The sequence below is a fragment of the Xenopus laevis genome, chromosome 5S (genome assembly GCF_017654675.1).
Source record: "Xenopus laevis strain J_2021 chromosome 5S, Xenopus_laevis_v10.1, whole genome shotgun sequence".
Lineage (NCBI taxonomy): Eukaryota > Metazoa > Chordata > Amphibia > Anura > Pipidae > Xenopus > Xenopus laevis.
Genome location: NC_054380.1, coordinates 134,750,707 through 134,775,439, shown reverse-complemented (window position 1 = coordinate 134,775,439; position 24,733 = coordinate 134,750,707). Strand labels below are relative to the sequence as shown.

The following is a 24,733-nucleotide window of genomic DNA, read 5'->3' as shown; positions in this document are numbered from 1 at the left end:
CTAATGCCCGTATTTTAGATTTTGAATCCATACGACAGGATATAACTGATGGGGGGTGGATTGTTGCCAAGTAACTGTTTAGATGTTTTAACTTGTTTGGGAAGGTAATTTGCAAATCTAAAAGACGTTTTAGATAAGAACCATTTAGGCCCTTAATTACCGTCAGATAAGTATCAGTTGTTATATGTTCCGCTTGTGACGGTGGATAAAAGGCTCCTCTTTGGTATGTAGGTTTGTGGTTCCGGAACTCAGACTGTGTGGCCCTCCTGACGTTCATTCTCACACAGGTGTGTTGTTTGTTTATTGCGATTCTTGGGAACAGAACCCAGGGCGATCCCGTGGCAAAACAATCTTCTCATATAACAAAACAAGATATAAATCATATGTCGTTATACTCTGTAGAGTTGTGTGACATCCTGAAAGAGGTAGAAGCATTCAGTAGTGGAAAAGCCGCAAAGAATAAAATATGCCATTTGCAAACTGTCTTGGATACTGCTAGATATACAGAATATGAAAAGTTACTTTCAAGGTGAACTTCCACTTTAAATAAAAAAAAAACCACCGGGACTTATAATTATGCTTGAAGTAGAAATGTTCCATAACACACAAGAACTGGGGAATGTGAAGTTAATTTGCTGTGTGTGACTGTGTTGTTTGAAGATCATCTGCAATCAGCTATTGTTAGCCCTATGAACTGTTATGTGGTTCGCCTGGAAACCAAACAATGGTTTTTGGTGTCAGACTGAAAGAAGAATTTGGCTAATTTACATGAACAGATATAGCAGGGAAGTTCGGTCACTTTCAGCAGTGTGTGTTTGCTGCTGTCTGGAGATGGTTTGTGGCAGTTCTGCCTTATTCTCTTTTCCTTTCTCCTGCAGCCATTCTAGCTTCTCATTTCCTTTTTTGCCATTCTAGCTGCCTTCTTTTATTACCCAGACAATTTGTATTTTATTTTTCCATGAAAATAAATAAATACATGAACATTCCAGTTCATATACAATAAATAAGAAGTACAAATCCAGAACAGACAAAGAATCTTAAAAAAATTAAAAATAAAGTACTTTCCAAATTGTAATTACTAAGGAAACAATTATATTTAACCAAAATAAGTAACTAGTTTATTTCACTTTCCCTTCTGAAAGTATATGATTAATTCTTTCTCCTCTCCCCTTCTGCCATTCTAGCTTTCTTCTCTACTCTGTAGTTCTAGCTATCTTCTCTCATTCTGTCATTCTAGCTATCTTCTCTCATTGTCATTCTAGCTTTTTTCTCTCCTTCTGTGCTTATAGATTTCTTCTCTTATTCTGTCATTCAAACTTTCTTCTCTCCTGTCATGCTAGCTTTCTTTACTTCTCCCCTCTGCCATTCTAGCTTTCTTCTCAACTTCTGTCAATCTAGCTAACTTTTTTTCTTTATTTCTGCCATTCTAGCTTTATCTCCTTCAGTCATTCTAGCTTTCTTTACTTCTCCCCTTCTGCCATTCTAGCTTTCTTCTCTCCTTCTGTCATTCTAGCTTTCTTTACTTCTACCCTTCTACTATTCTATCTTCCTTCTCTCCTTCTGTCATTCTAGCTTTCTTCTCTCCTTCTGTCATTCTAGCTTTCTTTACTTCTACTCTTCCACTATTCTATCTTCCTTCTCTCCTTCTATCATTCTTATTTCCTTCTGTCATTCTAGCTTTCTTCTCTCCTTTACACATTCTCTCTGTTATTAGCTCATGTCTCACTCTATACAGCTCTGTGAGTAGGAAATAAAACTGAGCAAGCGTTGTGGCAAAATAGGTCCAGGCAGATATTTGTGCACAGGAAGCTACAGTTGATGCAGGAACTGCTCCCACCCTCCAAAACTGTTTTGAATTTCAAAAATACAGTTTCTCCTCCTGAAATGTTTTTATTTTGTGCTTTTTTGAATATTGTACTCTAAGTAGACTTGTTATTTCGGTTTAAAAGTAGATGTAGAAAAAGTAGAAAAGAATCTGGCTAGAAATGCCAGTGAAGTTACTGTACCATACGGCCCTATACCAGTAATGATCTAGGCCCACTGCAATCCCCATCTTCTCCTCTGGTTTTGCCTTTTGTGTGTCATTGACTCTGCACATGCTCAGTGAGCTCTGGGTTGTTGTTAAGGAGCAATGCTTAGTCATCATCAGAAATTTGGCATGCACCAAATTATTATGTTACGAAATCCGAAAGGCAAACCAAAAAATCGTGGTAAATAACTGGACACCAATAGTAGTAAGTGACCTTTCATTCGCCACAAAGCAAGCCAGTTCAGGAAGTGGTAACACTAGAAAAAGTAACAACATATAATTTAAAACGTAACTTTTACTGTTATACTATTAAAAAACACGCTCTCTGAAGTACACACCCACTAGCCAACCAATCCGTCGGCAGTGCTGGACAATCTCCATAAAATTGACATATAATTAAAAATAGATTGAGCACAAGGTGGAACGGTGGGGTCTCCAAGAGACTTCACTGGTTGTTATGAAAATGTATTCTAACCCTCCCATATACAGGGAGACCACAACCGCCCGCTCACTCCCTTCCAAGCAGACTCCCCCGTGCCAAAACCTGCCTGTCTACGTTGGGACTGCATGGGAACTAAGCACTCCACCGTCCACCTATGCCCGCCCAAATCCGAAAGGCCTTTTGCATGCATGTTCACACGGGCACTATTCAAAACCCATGGTCGGATTGGGGCGCAGAATGTTGCAAACCTCTTAATTCCCCAGCAGCAAAGATAGGTCTGTTAATCAGCTGCCTTGTCTTACGTTGTACATCAACAGTCTGAGCCACCAGTGCAGCTCGTTCAAGAACCTACTAGGAATAGCTCTCTTTTGGATCTTGTAATAACCAATAATACTGACCTCATCTCTACCCTCAGGGTAACACACAGAAAGCCAAGCCTTGATTCCCTCTGGTGTTCCGTCAAGCCACCAATGAAATAGATTCAATCATAGGATATGGAAATCAAGGGCAAACAGCAGAATACCTGCTAATCACTGCTTTATTGTGCGTCCACACAACATGTTTCGGGTAGCAAGGGCCCTTTTTCAAGTGTATACAAATCACAGTGAAACGTTGCTTTAAAGATATACACACGAAGTCCCACCTCTTAATTAATCAGTCACATTTGCATCACAGTGTGAGTGTGCATCACATTTATCCCTTAAAATTGTGAATTGTTCCAATTGGCTCTTAACAGGATCACCAGTAACTTTTTGGGTATATAAAATGTAAAAAATACAGTAAAATCCATAGAAATGTTCAAAGTTCAAATTGATGTGATCAAAAATTGTAGTAACCTCCAAGTCCATCCATCGTGTCACAATTGTGTAAAAAAATTGTGCATTTTGTTCCAGGTAATTCCCAATGGTGCGATAAAATGAAACTGCACATACAATAAACATAAACACCTGAAGGAACTGCTCATAAAGAGCCTACCTATTACCTTGTAACAACTGCCCTATCCATTTACATTGTTTCAAATTACTCATATTTATCAGTAAATCTTACCCTTAGACATTTTCTAAAGTCGTTGCTTGCAACTATGTATTCTAAATCAGGGCAGTGATCAGTATCTGTGAAAGAAAAAAGATACATGTATCAATCATTTAGTTACAAAAAGAGATATAAGCTTCAATAGTCAAACCTACAGGGCCATTGCATTCATTTTTTGAATCCAGTATGCCTCTCGTTGTCCAAGCATTATTTTTCATATCTCCACCTCTTTTGGGGTGAATTATCTTTTCAAGAACCAGCCATCTGAGTTGGCTTAAATGATGGCCTTGATTATAGAAATGTCTAGAGACGGGTGTATCAGTGGCTGTATCAGTTTTGAAATTTCTGATATTATTCCTATGTTCTTTAATTAACACCTTCACCGATCGAATAGTTTGTCCTATACACGCCATGCCGCATGGACATTTCAGCACGTACACAACATATTTGGTATCACAGGTAGAAACATCTTTTAACTTAATGGGGGTACCTTTAGTTGGATGGTTAACTGTATTGCCTTTCATAATCAAGGAGCAGCAAATACAGTTAAGAAATGGAAAGGTGCCTTTTTTAGTTTTCCCCATATATCTGGTGGGTTTGTTAAGACAGTCAGAGGGACACAATGTGTCTCTTAATGATCTTCCTTTAGTATAACAAAAAAGAGGGGTTTGTTTGTACAGGCACCCATATGGGGGATCTTGTCTCAAAATTGGCCAGTATGGTTTGATAACCCTTTCAATTTGTTTCACTTTGTTTTCCAAATCTTGTTACAAAAGGTACTCTTTCCATGTCAACTCTCTCTTTCTCTTTGGTCCGTAAAAGCCCACTCTGATCTAGTTGGCTAACCTCCTCCATAAGGGTTGCCAATCTTTTCATTCTATACCCTCTAGTGAGGAATTTCTTTGTCACATTGTACATGGAAAACTGAGGAGATTCGTCTTCCCCTTATGTACTGACCTTTGGAGATCGCATTTATAATGTTAGGGTTATGGAAACTATAGCAAGAAAGAAGGGTATTGTGGTCTGAAGGTTTAGAAAATATTTGAGTCACAATCTGCTGGTCATAAATACTTATGTTCACATCAAGAATATTGATAGAGGAGGCTGAGATCACACTAGTAAATTTAATGGTTGGATGCTTTTGATTAGCCTCTTCAATCATTTGGTGGAACTCAATCTCAGTTCCCTTCCAAATGACCAAAACATCATCCATAAACCTCCAATACTTAATGAGGTGACTGTTATATGGTCCTTTTATAAACAATTTTTGTTCCAAATTATGAACAAAAATATTTGCAAACGATGGTGCGACAGCTGCCCGCATCGATGTACCCTGGCGTTGCCAGAAGTATTGTTCATCGAATCTGAAATAGTTTTTTGTAAGACCAAAGTTAAACAGTCCAGCAAAAAGTATATGAGATGATTTGCTAAGTTAGTTTCCAAAAGAGCTTCTTCAATACGATCAATACCTTCTTTTTGTGGTATCAACGTGTATAGACTTTGAATGTCTATACTACATAGATAGACTTCCCCTTGTGGCAGTGTGGTATCCTGCAATTTATTAAGTAAATCTGTTGTATCTAGTGATGGATGAATTTATTCGCCAGGCCAGGCGCGAATTTGCAGCAAATTTGCGGGATTCGTCGGCACCGAATACAACGGGCGCGAAAATTCGCTGGTGAAAATTCGCCGGTGTCAAAAAAGGACACTAGCGTCCGTTTTTTTGACGCCGGTGCATTTTTGCCGGCGAATATGCACCGGCGTCCAAAAAACGGACACCAGCATCCAAAAAATGGACGCGGGCGTCAAAAACGAGACCCCGGCGCCGTTTAGTGAATTTTTCGGCGGACCAAAACGGCGCAAATTCACCCATCACTAGTTGTATCCCTCAGACAGGTAGGTATTTTTAACACTAGGGGTTGCAAATACTGGTCAACAACTCTCGATAGGGGTTCAAAGAACTGTGCCAATGCCTGAAATAATAGGCCGTCCCAGTGGATCCTTGATTGCTTTATGTATTTTGGGAAGTAAATATAATATCGGGGTACCAGGATGTTCTGTACAATTACCCCATTAAGCATTGCATCATTTATTAAGCAATCTATTTCCCTTTTAATATCAAACACTGGATCATGCCCAATTTTCTCATAGTGTTCGGCCACACTTAATTGCCTATGGGCTTCTGCCATATATTCCTGTCTGTTCATAATCACAATTGCCCCACCTTTATCAGCCTGTTTTATAATTATCTCTTTGTTGTCTTTTAGAGAAGATAATGCTTCTTTTTCTGAATTGGTAAGATTTCGTTTAAGCTGTTTGTGATGGGTTAACCCTTACCCTTACCCGAATACATTAACCCTAGCCCTAACCCTGAACTCATCGCTAGCATTTGTGTGGGTAAGCAATTAGGGAATAGTGATCAGAACATGGTCTCCTTTGAGATTCTGTTGCAGAAGCAATTCTATAAGGGAGTAACTAAAACACTAAATTTCAGACGTGCAAACTTTGACAGTATAAGGGCATCTCTGCAACATATCAAGTGGGAAATGCTTTTCACAGGGTTAAACACAGAAACAAATGGGAAGTCTTTAAAATGCTGCTATATATATATATATATATATATATATATATATATATATATATATATATATATATATATATATATATATATATATATATATACATGTCAGTATATTCCCCTTGTAAACAAGGAACATCGTTGCAAAGCAAAACCTTTTTGGTTCAATAGAAGCGTTGGTCTTGAGGTGGGTAAGAAAAGACGTGCTTTTAAGGCTTTCAAGTTAGTTGGGGCAGCCGAATCATATATAAGGTACAAGGAGATCAATAAATCATGCATAAAAAGCTATAAGGCAAGCTAAAATCGATATGGAAAAGGATATTGCAGCAAGCAGTAAAAAGAATCCAAAATTATTTTTTAAATATGTTAATAGTAAAAAAATTAAGCAGGAAGGGGTGGGACCTTTAATATCAGTGGGGGGGTCAGCTGGTTGATGAGAACAAAAAAAAGCTGAGATTCTGAACTCTTTTCGTCTGTCTTCACAAATGAGGAGCCAGTTAATGAAGGTTTCCTTATTAATAGTCCCAATTCAAGTAATACAACTAATGATGAGGAAATTCAAAAGAGACTAGAACATGTTAAAATAAACAAAGGTCCGAGCCAGATGGTATTCATCCCAGGGTACTTAGCGAGCTTAGCTCTGTGATTGCCAAACCTCTTTACTTAATTTTTCAGGATTGATTGAGATCTGGCATAGTGCCGAGAGACTGGCGAATTGCTAATGTGGTTCTGCTATTCAAAAAGGGATCCCGTTCTCACTATACTATAGGCCAGTTAGTCTGATGTCAGTGGTAGGAAAGCTTTTTGAAGGGTTAATAAAGGACAAGATACTGGACTTTCTAGCAAATCATAATAGTATAAGTTTGTCCCCGTATCTTTTTATGCATAATAGATTTTGTCAGACTAAGTTTCTTTTTATGAGAAGGTGAGCAGGGACCTCGATTCTGGGATGGCAGTGGATGTGATTTACTTAGAATTTGCTAAAGCATTTGATACAGTGCCACGCAGAAGGTTACTGGTTAAATTAAGGAATATCCGCCTGGAACATAGTATTTGTACCTGGATAGAGAACCAGCTAAAAGATAGACTACAAAGAGTGGTGGTAAATGGAACATTTTCTAATTGGACCAGTGTTGTTAATGGAGTACCGCAGGGCTCTGTACTAGGTCCCCTGCTTTTCAACTTGTTTATTAATGACCTGGAGGTGGCCATTGAAAGTAATGTGGATTGAATGTAGATTGCAAAGTTGCTTAGAATTATGTTTTCTTTTAATATGCAAAATGTATTTGACTTGCCCTAAAAGTGTCTGTATAATAAGATTTCTTATGCGTGCGGTACTTGGGCGGCAGCTTTTCTTACCGGAAGTCTTTCTAGGAACCGAAAACCTGTTTCCTCTTTGCCTTTACTGTCAGTGATGAACAATATAACGATTCAACTTTTCCTTTAACTTTGACATTGTGTTTCAGATCCGAGCCAAGCAGCCCCTAGTACCTAACACAAGGGATAGAAGTGAAAGGGATCAGTGTATCCATGTTCTTTAAGGGGCTGATTTCTCAAAGGGCGAATGTTAGAGGTTTTTTTACCTCGAATGTCCTCGAAATTTGAATAGTATCTTATTTAAGTTGTTCCCTGGGTCTAGGTATGATAAATCTCGAATTCAAATTCAAGTTTGGACCAAAAATCCAACTCGAAAATTCAAATTCGAATTTACAATTAGACCCTTGATAAAGGGTCGAATTTAAAATTCAAATTGTGAATTAGAATTTTCGAGTTTTTTTTTTTATGGCCAAAACTGTCAAATTCGACTAGGGAATTGTTAAAATTCGATTCGAGTTTTTAGGTTCTAATTAGATTTTCGAGATTTATCATACTCTGGTCAAATATCCGGCCTATAAATACAGAAGAGTATGCAGGGAAGTGACTTTGGGGTGCAGTTTACAGTACGAGGGCAGGAAGGGGGTGAGTCTGACATGCTGGTGTTAAGGCAGGAAAACATGTATCTTTGTAAAGGGGATTTGGATGCCAGTAGACCCGTAGATGATTGGTAAGGGAGGGGGTCCTCATTATATTTTTTATTATCCCTTTGGAACTTCTTCTGACTACTGCAGTGGAGGAGAGATTGCCCATTCCCAGTGTGTGTATAGCAGCACAGCAAGGTGATGGCATATTTAATGTGACAGGTGATAATCTTGCTGAGAATACGGCCTCATCCCGCACCGCACTTTAAATTGTCAGCCCTATTATTTTTGCTGGATTCCAACTGGAGCACTTTTTACTTTTAAATGAAAAAGAAATCTGATTTGTGAGGTTATTTGTGTGGTTCGACAATGTTTTAGGAGATTGTCATTAATATGTTTCTCGGACCCCAAATTAGGGTGGAAGCAAGTGACATATGGCAAAGCACATTATAGGTTACTCTGCAGATATTTATATACAGAATAATGTACCCCCTACTGTAAATGATAAGGATATTAGAAGTCACTGAGGGGTTGTTCTGTGACCATATAAAGGCACAAGGCTGCAGGCTGAGTTATACAGGGAACTCTGAGTATTACTCATGTATTATAAGGGATAATGTACCCCCTACTGTAAATGATAAGGATATTAGAAGTCACTGAGGGGTTGTTCTGTGACCATATAAAGGCACAAGGCTGCAGGCTGAGTTATACAGGGAACTCTGAGTATCACTCATGTATTATAAGGAATAATGTACCCCCTACTGTAAATGATAAGGATATTAGAAGTCACTGAGGGGTTGTTCTGTGACCATATAAAGGCACAAGGCTGCAGGCTGAGTTATACAGGGAACTCTGAGTATCACTCATGTATTATAAGGGATAATGTACCCCCTACTGTAAATGATAAGGATATTAGAAGTCACTGAGGGGTTGTTCTGTGACCATATAAAGGCACAAGGCTGCAGGCTGAGTTATACAGGAAACTCTGAGTATTGCTCATGTATTATAAACGATAATGTATCCCCTAGGATATAATATACATGAACCATGAATATCCTGTAAAATAAAACCTTATAAACAGTACTTAGTGATGTCATCTGTTGGACATGACTTCATCCCACCTTACATGACATGATAGAGAGCATGACATTATCCAACTTATCTGATGTGATAGTGTTTAGGTCACATAATGACATCACTGCCTTTAACTGACATCATACATTTTGAGAATGACATCATGCCTCTTACATCATCGCACAGTTTAAAGCCCATTAAATATAACCTACCTGTTTATGAGGGGATAAGTTGGCTTGGTTAATGAAGATTTAGTTTTCTGGAATAAAGCGTAAGATAAGTATCTCAGTATATTTTTGTAAATGTAAATAAAGCCCTGGGGCAGTTGGGTCTTGATCTGTTTATTCGGTTACGGTTGGAGCTCATTTTAGGGATTAGGCCGAATGCCTTTTTGGCTGTTTGAATCCAACGGATGAGAACAGAATAAGAAATATCCTTGAAGCGTAAAAAGCCAGTGAAGTGTGTGAATCTGTCTGAAATGGAGCTGGAAAGGTTCCAACGTAAGCAGAACACGGTGTCATGATCTCCACGACTGCTCCTCGAGCAGATAAACACAGGGCCGTCTTCTGTTGGGTAGTTTTTATGGCCACTTCTGAGGTAGCTTGTTATGGCGAGAAGCAGGCTGCAGGCCTTAAAGGGATACTGTCATGAGAAATAAATGTTTTTTTTTTAAAACACATCAGTTAATTGTGCTGCTCTCACAGAATTCTGCACTGAAATCCATTTCTCAAAAGATTTTTTTATATTTAATTTTGAAATCTGACATGGTACCAGACATTTTGTCAGTTTCCCAGCTGCCCCCAGTCATGTGACTTGTGCTCTGATAAACTTCAATCACTCTTTACTGCTGTACTGTAAAGAGTGATATCACCCCCTCCGTTTCCCCCCAGCAGCCTAACAACAGAACAATGGGAATGTAACCAGATAACAGCTCCCTTACACAAGATAACAGCTTCCTGGTAGATCTAAGAACAGCACTCAATAGTAAAATCCAGGTCCCACTGAGACACATTCAGTTACATTGAGTAGGAGAAACAACAACCTGCCAGAAAGCAGTTCCATCCTAAATTGCTGGCTCTTTCTGAAAGCACATGACCAGGCAAAATGACCTGAGATGCACCTACACACCAATATTACAACTAAATACACTTGCTGGTTCAGGAATGAAATTTTATATTGTAGAGTGAATTATTTGCAGTGTGATTTAGTAATAAAAATCAGACAATATATAGACATAAAAAATATATATAAAAAAATCATAAAAATCACGACAGAATCCATTTAAACTCGACCCTCACTTTCAGTTTTTATGTGATTAAGGCTGCACTGCAATATATAATAACCAGGGACAACTCCAGCTGCTTCTGAACTATAGCTCCCTACATGCCTCACTGATATACAGGCAGCTGTAATTCTGCAGCAGCTGAGGTACTGACATTTGCCTGCCCATTGACTATTTGTGGGAATAAATGACTGATATTTATTGGTATCAAGGAACCACTTAACATGTCAGTTGGAATCATCTGTAGTTCTTGCTTTCAAGAACTGGAACAGCAGCTGGTGTTAAATACCTCTAGTCCTTTGCTGCCAGATACCGGATCTGACCCAGACATGCCCAGTTGTGCCCAGTCTGTCTGTCAGTCGACCTTAAATACATTCATGTCTGGGTAAACCCCAACCTTTCATGGATCAACAAAATCCAGAAGTCTGTGTAAAATTTTATTTGTACAATGTCCTGCTAATGGGGTTGTTTGCCTTTAAATTAACTCTTAGTATGGTGTAGAGTGATACTCTGAGACAATCTGCAATTGTTTTCATTTTTTTTATCATTTGTGTTTTTTTAAGTATTTCTCATCTTTTTGTTCAGCAGCTCTCCAGTTTGCAATTTTAGCAATCAGATTGCTAGGGCCCTAGCAACCATACATTGATACTAAGAAGAAACTGGAATATGAATAGAAACATGAGTAATAAAAAGTGTCAATAACAATACATTTGTAACCTTGCAGAGCATTTGGTTTTTGGATGGGGTCAGTGACCCCCATTTGAGAGCTGGAAAGAGGAAAAAGTAGAAGGCAAAGAATTCAGACATTATTAAAAAGAATCAATAAGGGCAGCTGAAAAGTTGCTTAGAATAGCCATTCTATAACATACTAAAAGTGAAAGGGGTTGTTCACCTTTAAATAAACTTTTAGGGGCCGATTCACTAAATTCGAGTGAAGGATTCGAAGTAAAAAAACTTCGAATTTCGAAGTATTTTTTGGGCTACTTCGACCATCGAATGGGCTACTTCGACCTTCGACTACGACTTTGAATCGAAGGATTCGAACTAAAAATCGTTCGACTATTCGACCATTCGATAGTCGAAGTACTGTCTCTTTAAAAAAAACTTCGACCCCCTACTTCGGCAGGTCAGTTTTATCCTATGGGGAAGGTCCCCATAGGCTTTCCTAAGTTTTTTTGATCGAAGGATATTCCTTCGATCGTTGGATTAAAATCCTTCGAATCGAAACAATTCGAAGGATTTAATCGTTCGATCGAAGGATTATTCCATTGATCGTACGATCGCAGTATTTGCGCTAAATCCTTCGACTTCGATATTCGAAGTTGAAGGATTTTAATTCCTAGTCGAATATCGAGGGTTAATTAACCCTCGATATTCGACCCATAGTGAATCAGCCCCGTAGTATGATGTAGAGAGGGATATTCTGAGACAATTTACAATTGGTTTTCATTTATTATCATTTGTGGTTTTTGAGTTATTTAGCTTTTTATTCAGCAGCTCTCCAGTTTGTAGTTTCAGCCATCTGGTAGCTAGGGCCCAAATTACCCTAGCAACCATGCACTGATTTGAATAAGAGATTGGGATATAAATAGGAGAGGCCTGAATAGAAAGATGAGTAATATAAAGAAGGAATAATGATACATTTCTAGCTTTCTAGCGCATTTGTTTTAAAGTGGGGTCAGCGACCCCCATTTGAAAGCTGGAGCGACGCACAAGAAGAAAACAAATAATTTAAAAAATATAAAAAACAAAAAATGAAGACCAAACAAAAAGTTGCTTAGAATTTGCCATTCTATAAAATACTTAAAGTTAACTTAACCCATTTAACTGTTCTCCTCCTTCTGGCCATCGCCAGGATGTGGCTCCACCCTTTCAACATCACAACCCGCCTCTTTTATGTCACGGCCCACCCCCTTTTCATCACCGCCCGCCCACTTTGTTCACGCACCCACCACCGCCTGGTAGAAAATTTATGAAAAGGTGGCAACCCAATTTATACCATTCCCTGTGTCCTTCCCGTCACCCCCCCTCCTCAAAAAATTCAGACATTTCTTTATTAGGTGCATTGTAGATTTTATCCAGTGCTTTTTAAGGGCAAATTCAGCCCAAAATTATTTTTTTGTGTAAGACAATGAGGTTTTGAAATGGAATGTTTCTGTTATGGTATTTTATTGTTTTTTCTGCGCCTTTCAGAATATTTTTTATTTAACGTAACCAATAAAGAATGTTATCAAAAAGGCACATAAATATATCAGTAAATACTGCCTTATTATAGGTTATATATATAGTTATATATCGGATTTCTTTTTGCTGCTCACTGATGCTGTCACCTGACAGGAAGTAGGAACTAACTGTAACAGGAAGAAGTGTGAGATGCCTCATGTACATCCATTGGCAAGTATGTGCCCTTGGTTTGTGTGTGAAAATGGAACCTCAAATAAGACGGAGGGACAGACTTTAAAACAGATCCGTTATCCAGAAACCCGTTATCCAGAAAGCTAAGAATTACGTAAAAGCCCATAGACTCCATTTTATCCAAATAATCCAAAATGTAAAAAATAATTTCCTTTTTCTGTGTAATAATAAAACAGTACCTTTTACTTGATCCCAACTAAGATATAATTAATCCTTATTGGAAGCAAAACCAGCCTATTGGGTTTATTTAATGTTTACATGATTTTCTAGTAGACTTAAGGTATAAAGATCCAAACAACTGAAAGATCCATTATCTGGAAAACCCCAGGTCCTGAGCATTCTAGATAACAGGTCCCATGCCTGTACTTAAATTGCTAGTGTTTCAATCTGATCTTTTAACATCCATTTTTTATGTGCGCTATTTTTTATTGTTCTTCTGGTCTCATAGCAATGGTTGGCAGGATCATTGATTAATGTGACTGAGTTGGTCTTTTGGACACTTGGGGGGTTATTTACTAAACTCCGAATGCAAAAATCATGAAAAATTCGTGATTTTTTTCTTTTATAAAATCGGACTTTTAAAAAAATCACAAATTTTTTGGAATTTATTAATGGAAATCCGAATCAGAAAATCTGGCATCTCGGAACTGTTGAGGTTGCATATAAGTCAATGGGAGAAGTCCCAATAATTTTTTTTGATGTGCGCTGGATTTCGTACAATACCCCATAGTTTTTGGTGATCGTGAATCACCAAAATCGGATGAAAAATCAGAAACAACTGTGAAAATCAGATTTTTTCCCGCTAAGCAATTTTTCGGGAAAATGTAATAGTAAAATAGTTGAGATAATAAAAAATATTGAGATAAATTCGGATTATGATAAATAACCCCCTTGGACACTTACTAAGGTTTGAATGGTAAATATGAATTCAAATTTGACATTTTTTTTTCTTCAAAACTCACAAATTTGAATTTAAAACCAACTGGAATTTGAATTTGAATGTGAGAGTTATCACATCTCGACCCTGGAAACAGTTCTAATTCAACTATTCGTCACCTAAAACCTGCCGAGTTCATGTAGAAGTCAATGAACCATTGAGTCTGTTGAACCATTTGAAGATGTTAATTGCCTTCCTGACATTCAAGTTTTTTGGAAAACAAAAAACAATTCCAATTACGTTCCTATTAGATCGAATGTTGGTTGTTTGAGCTTTTTCATAAATAACCTTCCATTTGAGTTGTTAGTACATTCAAATTTATTTGAATTTAAAAAAAAATCACATAATTTAGAAATTCGACCTTTGATAAATTACGCTCTTAATGCTGCTCTTTCTGATAAATATATTTCTAGTTAGATTTATGGATCAGGGAAATATTTTGGCAGTGAACAAAAATGCCAAATCATTTGGCCAGACAGATTTTCCAGCCTATCAGTTTGACTTATTCATATGCAGAACTTTTGAGCAGCAGATATGGCCCAGTTCCAGAAGAAACTATTTGTAAAGACTATTGAAAGGACAATTAAAAATATAGATAGCAATGTACTGTCTTATATATTGAACTTACTCTGCCAGTCCAGAGTTTGAGCAGCCCTATACAGGTATGGGGTCTGTTATCTGGAAACCTGTTAGCCACAAAGCTCTGAATTACCGAAAGGCCTTCTCCCATAGACTCCATTTTATCCAAATCCAAATTTTTTTTAAAATGATTTCCATGTACCTTGAACATGATCCCAACTAAGATATAATTAATCCTTATTGGAAGCAAAACCAGCCTATTGGCTTTATTTTATACGGAAAGATACGTTATCCAGAAAACCCAAGGTCACAAACATTCTGCATAACAGGTCCCATACCTGTGATAGTAATGATCCTTGTTTTCAGAATTTTCCACAGCAGTCCCCCATTTTGGAAATTGTTAGGAGTGTCACTGACACTGCACATGCTCAGTGTGTTCTGGACTGCTCTTGATAAGCTAAGCTTAGGGGTCGTCGGAAAATATCAAACATTAACAGAAAGTGAGGTTTTATTAGTCTTAGAAGCGGATGCTACAACTGCATTAATGACTAATCAGCGTAATCTCATTATCTAAACATTTCCAGTGATGTCACAAATAGTAGAATAATACACGGTGGAGGGTATAGCTGGTCCTATAACTGTCTCACTGGTGCTCCGTCCCAGCACCAAAGTTTAGTAATATGGTTTCACGAAGATTGAGAACAGAAAGGACGCTGAAGCAGAATTACTGCTGATTGTCCACACACTGTGTGGACAATAAATTTGCACATCAGCAGTAATTCTGCTTCAGCGTCCTTTCTGTTCTCAATCTTTGTGAAACCATATTTCCAGTGATGTGTAATATACAGTATATAGAATAATGAAGAGCCACAGAAAGCTGTGCAGGGCACCACTAGTGTGATAATAACGGTCACCCCTGCCTAGTTTACTTATTTTAATTTTCTTTTCTAGGAAACAGTTGCTACCCACTAATAATAGTAACTCTTATTTTATGATTTGCTGTTTCTAGGGCACAGACAGAAGCTTGATGACTGTAAACCTAGTTTATTCTCTGAACGTGATTTAGGGCGCATTCCTCATCCCAGTATGAGAATGGGTGTCCCACCTCAGAGTCCACGGCCCTCACTGAACTCGAGTCCTTTTAATCCACAAGGACAGAGTCAGATTGCAGGTAAGGGGCAGAACCATGTCTTTGGGGTGTTACATTTTATATCTTTTCTTTTTTTTTACAAAGGACATTAGTTTATATTATAGGGGAAATTTATTAGTCCAAATTTATAATTGTGCAAAGAGAAAAACTGACTATTTATTTTAATCTCCCAGGGAGAACCTCATAATATCTATAAGACTCAAAAAATAATGTTAAACTTACATGTGTTAAAGGAGAAGGAAAGGCTAAAATTAAGAAAGCTTTATCAGAAAGGTCTATATAAATACACCAGTAAACCCTCAAAGTAATGCTGCTCTGAGTCCTCTGTCAAAAGAAACAGCACATTTCTTTCCTTCTATTGTGTACTCATGGGCTTCTGTATCAGACTTCCTGTTTTCAGCTTAAACCTCCAGGGCTAGGGCTTGAGCATGCTCAGTTTGCTCCTCTCTCCTCCCTCCTCCTCTCCCTGCTGTAATCTGAGCCCAGAGCTATAAGTGAGCAGGGAGAGACTCAGACAGGAAGTGATGTCACACCAAGCTAATATGGCCGCTTCTATCCTAAACAAACAGAGAGAGCTTCTAGAGCTATTTCTCAGGTATGGTAAAGCATTCTGCAGAATAAATATAGCGTTCTAGCTTGCACTATTGTGGCTAATCTGTTGGAAATAAACTGTCTTGGAGCTTTCCTTCTCCTTTAAAGCTCACCAGTTAACGGAATCTATCATGGGAATTTCTATACAAGTATAATATTAGAATGTTACATCATATCTTAGTGCCAGCCTTTGTGTTTGTTTTGATTGAACTGGAATTTCTGACTGTAGGGATCAATATGATGCTTGAATAAGGTATGTTTCTGCCCCTCCCATGAAAACATATCGTATTGGTTATGCAATATGGCAGCATTATATAAACCCATTATCCAACAGAATCTGCATTGGACACATTCTAATCAACCATTTGTACCAGGAACGTGACACTTCACTGAAAAAAATACCCTAATTAACTAAATGTACTTCATTATACTGTACATATGCGGCAGGAATTGTATATAAAATATGTGCTTTTTTAGTGTATAACAGCAATGTAAAAGTCTCAATGTAAAACAGAGTGTCAGTTCTTCTCTCACTGGGGCAGATTTACTGTGGCGAAGTGGACTTTGCTAGCGAAAATTTGCAAGAAATCCAATCCGCAGGGACCAATTTAATAACAGGCGTAGTGGACAATTCGTTCGCAAAAGAGTTCATCGCTAATGAAGTTTCGCTCCCTTTCGCCAGGCGCATTTTCGCTCTGGCTAACGATTGTTAATCCACAAATTCACTAAAGTGCGAGTTTCCTGCGCCTGGCGAACTGAGGAGGTGAAGCTACATCCTCCTCAATCTTATGTCAGTGACATCATATCCTGTATCCCGAAAAGTCATAAAAATTATAAAAAATGCTGGTGTTTTTTCATATTTTAAAGTGGGATTGTATTTAAAGGGGTGGTTCATCTATAAGGTAACTTTTAGTGTGTTATAGAATGGACAATTCTAAACAACTTTTCAATTAGTTTTCATTATTTATTTTTTGTAGGTTTTTTTTACTTTTTTTTGACTCTTTGCAGCTTTCAATCAGGCGTCGCTGACCCTTCTAAAAAGTGAATGCTCTGTAAGGCACACATGTATTTTTATTACTCATCTTTCATTTCAGGCCTCTCCTATTCATATTCCAGTCTCTTATTCATATCAGTGCATGGTTGCTAGGGGAATTTGGACACTAGCTACCAGATTGCTTAAAATGCAAATTGAAGAGCTGCTGATAAAAAGCTAAATCATTCAAAAACCTGGAATAATTAAAAATGAAAAGCAATTGCAAATTGTCTTAGAATATCGCTCTCTACATCATACTAAAAGTTATCTCAAAGGTGAACAGCCCCTTTTTTTGTTTTAACCTTTTTTTAAGTTTGTATGCCACATTTGCTGTAGGGCAGAGACACACACTGCGATTCGGGGAGATTATTTGCCTGGCGAAAAATCTCCTCTTCTTGGGGACGATTAATCTCCCCGAACTGCCTCCCCTGCCTTCCCACCGGCTAGAATGAAAATTGCTGGCACTCAGATTGATTCGTTTTCCATTGTCGCCCGAAGTTGCCTCACAAGGAAACTTTGTGCGACTTCGGAAAACAAAGCGCTCCAAGTGCCACCCCGCCGTCGATTTTCATCAGAGGATCTCTTTTGTCTTTATTTTGCTTCCTTGGACATGTGTAATAATAAGTGGCCACTTCAAGCATTTGCAGCAACATCTCTAATAAGACATATATATGAACTATATGTACCCGCCCTATTCAAATTGACCTAAGAGTACTAGTACTCTTAGAGTACCAACGAAGTTTTGCTAGGCAGAATTAAACGCTAGTGAACGATCACTATGAAATGCTCGTGCTGACGAATTAATGCTGGCCAGACTTTGCCATCGTTCGGCTGCTGAGACGTAACTTCGCATTTTAGTGAATTAGCGTAGTGGTAGTAAAATTAGCACCTGACAGAGTGGAGTGAAGTGAGGCGAAGCATTCACACCCTTTAGTGAATTTGCCCCTTTGTGTTTTCCCCTCTCTGTTAAATATCATCACTTTTTCTGTTGTTACATTGTCACCTCTTCCCAACCCCTTTGTTTCATTTACTAGAGTTTTTCTTCCCATTTTGCCACCTTTGTAAAACAGGATGACTTCTCTACGGTTCTCTGCTCTATGGCTGTGCTTGGATATTAAGATTCTGGAAATCCATATTGGGGGGGGGCTCTAGGGCTGCCATTTTAAGCCTAATAACGGTGTTTCAGGCACAGGACAGTGATCCCCAACAAGTGGCTCCAGAGCAACATGTTACTCACCAATCCCTTGGATGTTGCTCCCAGTGGCCTCAAAGCAGGAGCTTGTTTTTCAATTCCAGACTTGGAGGCAAGTTTTGGTTGTATAAAAACCAGGTGCACTGCCAAACAGAGTCTCCTGTAGTCTGCCAGTCCTCATAGGGGCTGCCAAATTTTCCAATCACATCCTTTATATGACACCCCAGGAACATTTTTCATGATTGTGTTGTTCCCCAAGCCTCAAAGAGAAGCATTAACTAGGCTCATTCCTCTTATCCAAATAATGCTTCTCTTATCCAGTTAAAGCCTCAAAGAGAAGCATTAACTGGATAAGAGGAATGAGCCTAGAGCACAAATCAGAATAGATTACAGTTGAGAATATATTTTGAGAAGAATGCTAATTCTGGGTGAAATGAGGATATGTGGGCTGACCATATTACTGCAGAATGAAGCAACACATAACCAGATGGAGCAAGTAAAACAAGTGGAGTCCAAGGGGCAGATTTATTAGAGGTTGAATTTAGGAAAGATCGCTTATCCGGAAAACCCCAGGTCACAAGTATTCTGGATAACAGGTCCCATAGCTGTACAACTGTCCTATCTTTCTGCTGTTGTTGACATACACTTCCCAGAAGCCCCAGTAGTTAAACTGCCTAGGTCTTTTGAACTACAATTTCCAGCACCCCACAAACAAAGATTTTTTTTTAATACCTCCCAGAAAACTCTGTACAAGTGATTTTGGGAACTGAGAAAAAAACACTATTTTCAATGTAAATTGGAACCTTTTTTTTTTTTGCACTGTTTGGAACCTGAGCTGACACTAAATGACCTGTGTTGGCTCGAGATGAATGTAAATGTTGCAAGTTGTACTTTTGGTAATGAGTCTAGTCAAGGGGGAAAACAAGAAAGTCTTCTCATTATATGAGTATCAGAGCATTCTCCTCCCTAATGAAATCACTGCTATTGGCTTACAGATACTGAGTCATCCTGGTAAAATCTATTCTTCTACAATGTTCCATAACAGCATTGGACATTTTGTTTAGTAATAATGGCTGTTTTTTATATTGTAGTTAAAGGGGCAGTTCATCCTTTAGTTAACTTTTAGCATTTTATAGAATGACCAATCTAAGCAACTTAGCAATTGGTCTTTTTAATAATTATTTGCCTTCTTCAAATATGGGGTTCACTGACTAAAAATCTGTTGCTATTGCTACTTTGTATTACTCATCCTTCTACTCAGGCCTCTCCTATCCATATTCCAGTCTCCTATTCAATTAAATGCATGGTTGCTAGGGTAATTTGGACTCTAGCAACCAGACTGTTGTGCAAGTTCCTACAATCATTTATTGTGATTCTGACTATGTTTGACCTTGACTTGGCTTCTCCTCTGCTTGCATCTTGCTCGGGGGACCCTAGTTTAGTCTTGCCTATTTGCTTTGTCTGCCCTGTTCTATTTTCATTATTTTATTAATATATAGCAGTTCTAGGCCCCATAATGTTAGGCGTCTGTTAGTAAGTGGTTATATCTGAGAATGTGGACAGTGTTATAATCTGAGAAAGGAGCCCTGCAGCGGGTCAGATACCCGCAGGTTACCTGCAAAAAAAGCAGGCACCATGCGGAATGAGGGGAGGATTTTCAGGTGCGGGTATAGATGCGGGTCTTCGGGTTGCGGGTCAGGTTGAGGGTCTCATCTAAATTTCTTATCTTATCTAATATTGTCTATATTTTACTCCTTTTAAAGTTTTAAAAACCTTGTTTCTGTCCCCACCCACTTTTGGTGATGTCACTTCCGGGTTGCAGCAACATCACTTCCTGTTTGATGGTGGTCGGTCGGGTTGCAGATAAGGCAGATGCGGGTCGGGTAGAGGATCAAAGTGGGTAAATATGCGGGTTGCTGGGTCTTAGAAATTGGTTCCGCACAGGACTCCATCTGAGAATACAACAGTGATCACAAATACTAGTCTGCTATAGGACTAAGGGCCATGGGACATGACATTTTTTTATACTACTAGTATTGTAAATGTAGGTCTACTATCAATGGAACTTGGTGTGTCGTAGGCTGATGGTTTGAACTGTGTCATGGGGGCCACCATCAGGGGGCACTTGGGGAACATTTGTCCCGGGCTCAATGGCTTTTATATGTTAAGGGGGGCCTAGCCATTCTGTGTTTCCTGGATTAGCAAGGCCCCCATGAACAGCCAAAGTAGGAACTTGGGGGCTCTGGCAGCTAATATTTTTCTTTTAACTTAGGGGATCCCTAGCCACAATTTTTTTTTTAACTTGCGGAGGGGGGTTGGCCACCAAGGGGTTTTTTCACTTGTACTGGTCTACCAATGTGTTGTATGGGGCCCCGTGAATTCTGATGGTGGCGCTTTGTGTCTTCACTGTGTTTTTATCCCCCAAAATGTTGGGGTTGCTTCTCAGTGACTACAAACAACATGCTCACACACAGCTGATAAAGGCTTCTACTGTATGTTCCACAGCCCTTAAAGGGATTCTGTCATGATATTTATGGTGTAATTTTGATTTCTAAATTACACTGTTTACACTGCAAATAACTCGCTCTACCATATACAATTTTATTACTGAACCAGCAAGTGTATTTAGTTGTAATATTGGTGTGTAGGTGCATCTCAGGTTGTTTTGCCTGGTCATGTGCTTTCAGAAAGAGCCAGCACTTTAGGATGGAACTGCTTTCTGGCAGGCTGTTGTTTCTCTTACTCAATGTAACTGAAGGAGTTGCAGTGGGACATGGATTTTTACTGTTGAGTGTTTTTTTTAGATCTACAAGGCAGCTGTTATCTGGTTACCTTCCCATTGTTCTGCTGATGGGCAGCTGGGAGGGAAGGGAGGGGGTGATATCAATCCAACTTGCAGTAAAGCAGTAAAGAGTGACTGGAGTTTATCAAAGCACAAGTCACATGACTGGGCACACCTGGGAAACTGACAACCTATCTAGCTCCATGTCAGATTTCAAAATTAAATATTAAAAAATCAGTTTGGTCTTTTAAATAACAGATTTCAGTGCAGAGCACTACAATGAAATGACGCGTTTTGAAAAACGTTTTCCAATGACAGGATCCCTTTAATTCTCTACTGATATACTGTATGGCCTTTAGATTCATTCTGGGAAGTCTATGGGTTCAAATTCACTAAGTGCCGAAGCGCCTAACGCTAGCGTCAATTCGCTAGCGTTGGTCATTTTCGTTACTTCGCAAATTCACTAACGAACGCTGGCGTAAATTCGCTAGTGTTACTTTGCACCCTTACGCCTGGCGAATTTGCGCAACGGACGTAACTACGCAAATTCACTAACGCGCGCAGTGTACTGAACGCTACCTTTTACGCTAGACTTCCTTCACCACCTCAGACCAGGCGAAGCACAATAGAGTAGATAGGGATTGCTTCAAAAAAAGTTCACATTTTTTCTAAGTCCCAAAAAACGCTGGTGTTTTTTCTATATTATGGGTGATAGGCTGAAAAAGATCGAAAAATTTTTTGGGGCTCCCCTCCTTCCCCCCTACATTTCCTGACTCATGGTAACTTAACTATACAGTGGGGACATGTGTAGGGAAAAAAAAAAATGTTATTTGATGTTTTGAAGGTTTCCCAGGCTTGTGTAGTGATTCTACATATTCCTCCATTGAAATTTGAATTTGGCGCCGTATGCAAATTAACCATCGCTAGCGTAACTTCCCTTCGCTTAGCGAATCAAGGCTAGCGCAACTTCGCAACCTTACTCTAACCCTGTGCGCAACTTCGGATTTTAGTGAATTTGCGGAGCACTGGCGAAACTACGCCTGGCGAAGTGTGGCGAAGTGCGGCGAAGTTACGCCTGGCGCAACTACGAATCTTAGTGAATTTGCCCCTATGACTGCCTTGGCCCTAAATCTTTATTAGTTTTCTCCAGTCTTTGATGTACTGCCTTTGGAAACATCTTATACAAGGAGATCTGCCACTTAGACTTCAGTATGTATTCCCAGATATTAAAGAAAGGCACATCTCCATTACATTCAACCATGTGATCAGATAAGTCCTACCTAACTTCTAACTGATCCAGAGTATGGTACTTCCAGTTGTCTATAGTTGTCTCCAGTTTGCTTAGGAAGAAAAACATCCTTTCTGACCCTAAAATGACACATGGAATTGTCCCTAGACCAACATTGTCTATATGCTTAAAGGGGTGGTTCACCTTTAAGTTAACTTTTCGTATGTTATAGAATGGCTAATTCTAAGCAACTTTTCAATTGGCCTTCATTTTTTTCTTTTTTTACAGTTTTTGATTTATTTGCCTTTTTCTTCTTTTTTTCTTTTATCACATTAGTCAAGCAAAATGAACTTTAATTACACTGTATAAATGATTTGAATCTTGTTTCCTTCTGTCTGGGAATTCATAATTATAACAAGCAGGCAGGAGCCATTTTGTGGACACTGTTATTAAGACAAGTCTTGTATCATCTCAGAATCTTGTTTGTGCACCAGAATGGGGGACCTGATGTCCATCCCCATGTCCTGGTTACACAATTAAATGGTGAAGGGACAGGGAGAATGTGGGGAGAGCAGTGACATGTAGGAAGTGCTGAATGGAAAGTGAAAGTAATTGTCTAAGGCATAGAGGAGGGGCAGACAATATTTGATTGACAGCTGAGATGTTTAAATGAGTTTACAACAGCTACGAATGCTTTAATACAGGGGTGTCCAAACTTTTTGCAACAAGGGCCAGATTTGGTGAGGTGAAAATGTATGAGGGCCGACCATTCAGCCCAACATTCTTTGAACCATTAACATTAAATTACAAGAATCGTGTAGCAGTAATATTTGGCCCCCGGGCCTGACTTTGGACGTGCCTGCTTTAATAAAAAATAGAAATTGGATTTCATGTTTAATTTGAAAAGGACTTTTGTTATACAGCTTTTTGTGTTGGGTGACAGGTCTGCTTTAAAGGGGAACAATCCCTTTAAGCAACATATATTATGTAACTTTTGTTGTTGGAGCTTCAGCCGGCACCAAACCAATTTTCCTATTCTTCCTTTGTCACGCCCACTCAATAAAAACCCATCATATATACTTAATTACGGCCTATATAATTATTGGAGGGGGTTGAACATGTCTATAATAATCTAGCCATCTTCTGGTCTATCTACTCATGTTCTATCACTTTGACCTTCTTTTTCAAGGTCCTTCTCTAAATCCTTCACTTTCTTCTTCCCTTTTGTTTCCATCTTCCTGTTCTTCCACCCTTTTCCCCTCTGGTGTGCTTCACTCATCTTCAATATTCTCCTTGTCCTAATTATTCTCCTCCTTTCCTTGTATGCCTTTGGCAGCCCACAAGTTCATTTCTTCCTCTTCTCGTTGAAATATCGATAACGAGATAAAAGAAACCTCAGATCTGTTAGGGGGGCTGATCTTCAAAGTTCGAGGAGAAGATTTTTTGGAGCAAGAAAATAACTTGTTGCCTTTTGCTGTTTGAAGCTGGGTGGAACTCGGAAACAACATACACACGCACAGGAAAGAGCTGCTAGCATATTTGCTCAAGCCTCAGCGCTGCTAACTGACTGTAACTGGGGGAGCACAGGAAATGCACTAACTGCCTGTTACCAACTGCCTTCCAGCTACGCTTTCTTTTCACACCCACACCTGCATAGCAAGAGTGTTTACCGCAGAAACGTTAATCATTACAACAAGACACTATGTACTGAGTACGTCGCACTCTCACGCCACACTAGGGTACCAGCCGTCAAGGCTTGAGACAGCATCATCTATTATTAGCCCTGGTTACCTCGTTATTAGTGTCATTTCCTTTAAAATGAAATGAAAATGCACAAATAATGTACAAAAGTGTTAGGCTGCCAGAAAAGTAATGCTTACATATACAATCCGTATGATATAGAGTAGACATGGGTACCATAGCCGTAGAAACATGGCTGTTTTGGGTTTTTTATGTTATATAATTAATAACTAGTTATTAAAGAATATTTCATAAGGATTTTTAACAAGGAGATGATGGTTTAAAAGTGAAATAAAGAAAGGAGGAAAGAATAGAATAAAAAGATAGGGGGCTGGCTAACCCATCAGCTGTTGGACCTAAGAATCAGATATAATGGGAAATATTCGCCAGTTGTTTATATGAGGATCTACTCAGTGGTGTAACTATAGAGGAAGCAGACCCTGTGGCTGCAGGGGACCCAGGAGGTATAATAGGGGCCAATGAGACCATAATTCATATACAATTCCAATAAATATTGGTAAAACAGGTCAACGTCTAGACATTTTGGGGGCCTGAAAAATAATTTGCTGTGGGCAGGGCCGGATTTACATAGTGGGCACCCCTAGGCCCGCTGACGTTCGTCACCCCTGTCCCCTCCCTTATATTTTGCTCAAATTTTCATCATCGGGATCAGTGCATTGGGTATCGGTGC

General features: G+C 38.9%; 1 protein-coding gene across 2 annotated transcripts in view; it reads left to right on the top strand.

Annotated features, from left to right (window-relative positions):
- The window catches only part of LOC108718280 (runt-related transcription factor 2), an 88,813-nt gene that overhangs the window by 45,563 nt on the left and 18,517 nt on the right, over positions 1–24,733 (top strand). The window contains exon 4 of one of the 2 annotated variants that reach the window (XM_018265998.2): positions 15,336–15,497. The exons of the other annotated variant lie outside the window; for it this stretch is intronic. Within the exon in view, the coding sequence (XP_018121487.1) occupies positions 15,336–15,497 (162 nt within the window). The remainder of the gene's footprint in view (positions 1–15,335; positions 15,498–24,733) is intronic. 2 annotated transcript variants of the gene reach the window in all.